Below are 4,265 nucleotides of genomic sequence, written 5' to 3' on the forward strand. Positions count from 1 at the left end.
TCAACTTCTTGTCGAGTGTGTGTGTGAAGGGGACGCGCGAGCGTCCGCACCTGTGAAGGCAGAAGGGTCTGGGGAAGAGCTAGGTTAGGGAGAGCACTAAGCGGGGCTGGAGCTGGGCGGGGGTGGTGCTGGGGAGCGGGAGAACAATGACACACCAACTCCGGCACTGCCTGTTTCCTGAAATACTAGTAGGACAGACGCCCTGAACCACCCACTCTGCCCTGCTCCACCCCCACAGCTTAGCTACTTCCCGCGCCCCTTCCCCACTGCAGCAGCCTGCACCAAAAAGTAAATCAATATTAAGTTTAAAGAAGAAAAAAGTCGCCGTCTGAGGGCTGTTTACCCACTTCCTTCGAAAAGGCGTGTGGTGTGACCTGTTGCTGCGAGAGGGGATACAAAGGTTTCTCAGTGGCTGGCAGGCTGGCTGCGGGAGCCACCTCCCCTTCCCCCTCCTCACCGGCCTCCCCCGCGAGGCCCGCGGCGCGGCAGGCCCCGCCCCCTTTCATGCAAAACCCGGCGGCGAGGCTGGGCTGGAGTGGAGGAGCCGCCGCGCGCTGATTGGCCGCTGGAAACCCATTTATTCCCTGACAGCCCCCGTCACATGGATGGTTGTCTATTAACTTGTTCAAAAAAGTATCAGGAGTTGTCAAGGCAGAGAAGAGAGTGTTTGCAAAAGGGGGAAAGTAGTTTGCTGCCTCTTTAAGACTAGGACTGAGAGAAAGAAGAGGAGAGAGAAAGAAAGGGAGAGAAGTTTGAGCCCCAGGCTTAAGCCTTTCCAAAAAATAATAATAACAATCATCGGCTGCGGCAGGATCGGCCAGAAGAGGAGGGAAGCGCTTTTTTTTCTTGATCCAGATTCCAGTTTGCCTCTCTCTCTTTTCTTCCCGCAAATTATCCTTCGTCAGATTTTGCTCGCGGAGCCCCGCGCTCCCGACACCCCCGCCCGCCTCCCCTCCTCCTCTCCCCCCGCCCGCGGGCCCCCCAAAGTCCCGGCCGGGCCGAGGGTCGGCGGCCGCCGGCGGGCCGGGCCCGCGCACAGCGCCCGCATGTATAACATGATGGAGACGGAGCTGAAGCCGCCGGGCCCGCAGCAAACTTCGGGGGGCGGCGGCGGCGGCAACACCACCGCGGCGGCGGCGGGCGGCAACCAGAAGAACAGCCCGGACCGCGTCAAGCGGCCCATGAACGCCTTCATGGTGTGGTCCCGCGGGCAGCGGCGCAAGATGGCCCAGGAGAACCCCAAGATGCACAACTCGGAGATAAGCAAGCGCCTGGGAGCCGAGTGGAAACTTTTGTCGGAGACGGAGAAGCGGCCATTCATCGACGAGGCCAAGCGGCTGCGAGCGCTGCACATGAAGGAGCACCCGGATTATAAATACCGGCCCCGGCGGAAAACCAAGACGCTCATGAAGAAGGATAAGTACACGCTGCCGGGAGGGCTCTTGGCGCCGGGCGGCAACAGCATGGCGAGCGGGGTCGGGGTGGGCGCCGGCCTCGGCGCTGGCGTGAACCAGCGTATGGACAGCTACGCGCACATGAACGGCTGGAGCAACGGCAGCTACAGCATGATGCAGGACCAGCTGGGTTACCCGCAGCACCCCGGCCTCAACGCTCACGGCGCCGCGCAGATGCAGCCCATGCACCGCTACGACGTGAGCGCCTTGCAGTACAACTCCATGACCAGCTCTCAGACCTACATGAACGGCTCGCCCACCTACAGTATGTCCTACTCGCAGCAAGGCACCCCTGGCATGGCGCTTGGCTCCATGGGCTCGGTGGTCAAGTCCGAGGCCAGCTCCAGCCCCCCCGTGGTTACCTCTTCCTCCCACTCCAGGGCGCCCTGCCAGGCCGGGGACCTCCGGGACATGATCAGCATGTACCTCCCCGGCGCCGAGGTGCCGGAGCCCGCCGCCCCCAGCAGACTGCACATGTCCCAACACTACCAGAGCGGCCCGGTGCCCGGCACCGCCATTAACGGCACACTGCCCCTCTCGCACATGTGAGGGCCGGACAGTGAACTGGAACGGGGGGGAGAAATTTTCAAAGAAAACCGAAGGAAATGGGAGGAGAGTAAGAAACACCATAGAGAAAAACCTGGTAGGCTCAAGAAAAAAAAGAGAGAAAGAAAAGCAAATGACAGCTGCAAGAGGACACCAGTCTCATGCACACTCACGCAGAAACCGCGATGCGGACAAGAAAACTTTTATGAGAGATCCTGGACTTCTTTTTGGGGGACTATTTTTGTACAGAGAAAACCGGGGTTGGGGGCCGGGGGTAGGGGAGGGCTAGGGAATGGACCTTGTATAGATCTGGAGGAAAGAAAACTACGCAAAACTTTTTAAAAGTTCTAGTGATACGGTAGGAGCTTTGCAGAAAGTTTGCAAAAGTCTTTACCAATAATATTTAGAGCTAGTCTCCAAGCGACGAAAAAAATGTTTTAATATTTGCAAGCAACTTTTGTACAGTATTTATCGAGATAAACATGGCAATCAAAATGTCCATTGTTTATAAGCTGAGAATTTGCCAATATTTTTCAAGGAGAGGCTTCTTGCTGAATTTTGACTCTGCAGCTGAAATTTAGGGCAGTTTGCAAAACATGGGAAGAAAATTATTCAGATTTGGACATTTTAATTGTTTAAAAATTGTACAAAAGGAAAAACTTAGATTAAGTACTGGCAAAACCATTTCCATGGTCTTCTTTAAAGGGACAAAAGTTTTAGATTGTACTAAATTTTTTTTAACTTACTGTTAAAAGCAAAAATGGCCATGCAGGTTGACATCGTTGGTAATTTATAATAGCTTCTGTTTCCCAACTTTCCATTTTGTTCAGATAAAAAAATGACATGAAATTACTGTGTTTGAAATATTTTCTTATGGTTTGTAATATTTCTGTAAATTGATTGTGATATTTTAAGGTTTTCTCCCTTTATTTTCCGTAGTTGTATTTTAAAGATTCGGCTCTGTATTATTTGAATCAGTCTGCCGAGAATCCATGTATATATTTGAACTAATACCATCCTTATAACAGGTACATTTTCAACTTAAGTTTTTACTCCATTATGCACAGTTTGAGATAAATAAATTTTTGAAATATGGATACTGATTATTATTCTTGAGTCTTTTATTTACCTGGATAACACTGATTTTACGTAACTCCTTGGGGAAAATACTGTGCTCAGCCAAGAAGGCAAAATACCTAAAACCTTGGTATTCTACTCCAATAGCATGTGCTAATGATAACAGTAACAAATAAATGGCTGAATGATTAAATGAATAAGTACTTTCGAAAAATTGAAATGCTTATGTCATTTCTAAAATAGAAACTAGAGACATTCATTGTAAATCCACCCCTCCTTTTCTAAGCAGCAAGATGGGGACTTCAACTTCAACGGATTGATGCCACTTGTTGCCAGAAAACAGTCAATTCTGAAAAATGTCGTGTAACTTAAGCAGATGGGGTACTGAGCCAAATCAGAACCAAGTTTGCTGGTTTTGTTTTCGTTTTCTTCACAGCACAGTGGCCCTTTGGAAACATAGTTATAGGGGGAAATGATGCTTCTTGTATCAGAGTAATTGCAAACTAGACTTGCAAAGTGCTCGTCTGCTGGGTGGGTGTTTGAATTACTCCGGCCCTGCTATTGTCTGAGAGGAAACAAGTGGTTTGCTTTCTTTGTTCCTTGACTCCATAAACTTTCTCTACATTTTCCTGTTTAGGGGCGAGGGAAACCAAAGAGCGTCTTGCAAAACTCCCCGGCTTACCACGACTATTTATTATCATTATTATTTATTTTCTTTTTTCCTCTCTCTCCCTCCACGAATTCCATTTCTTAAATTGGCAGCGCGGGTCCAAGCCTGCAGCCCCAAATCGGATATCTCTGCAGCTGATAACAAGCAAAAGAGAAGCCAGGCAACAGCCACATTAAAGAAGAAAGCAATCAACTCTGAGGTAGATATTTTACTTTGTCCGGTCTAATCACATTCGGAGATTTTATGCTTTTGAACGGTTAACCATGTTTTACTACGCAGTAGAATGGTAGGAGGGAGGGGTGTGGAAACAAGATGGAATTTGTTGTTTTCTTTTGCCCTAGGAAAGGTAAAGAAGGACTATAGTTGCCCTCAGTAGGAGCGGAAAAGTTGGGGAATCGCAAATGGGCTTTGAATTAGCGATGCTTCTGCACCACAACCAACCCGCGCTATCGCGCAGGCAGAGAATCTGTACGAGCGACTCGGACTTTTTTATCTACTACTTATCCTCGCTCATCTCC

The 4,265-nt window shown here is 49.6% G+C and overlaps 1 protein-coding gene across 1 annotated transcript; it reads left to right on the forward strand.

Moving 5' to 3' along the window:
• Positions 1 to 621: 621 nt before the first annotated feature.
• On the forward strand, positions 622 to 3,243 carry SOX2 (SRY-box transcription factor 2). The gene has a single exon (XM_036926736.2). It carries the CDS (start codon positions 1,047 to 1,049, stop codon positions 2,001 to 2,003), a length of 957 nt encoding a protein of 318 aa, XP_036782631.2. The 5' UTR covers positions 622 to 1,046; the 3' UTR covers positions 2,004 to 3,243.
• The last annotated feature ends 1,022 nt before the right edge of the window (positions 3,244 to 4,265 follow it).

The sequence above is a fragment of the Manis pentadactyla genome, chromosome 1 (assembly GCF_030020395.1).
Source record: "Manis pentadactyla isolate mManPen7 chromosome 1, mManPen7.hap1, whole genome shotgun sequence".
Lineage (NCBI taxonomy): Eukaryota > Metazoa > Chordata > Mammalia > Pholidota > Manidae > Manis > Manis pentadactyla.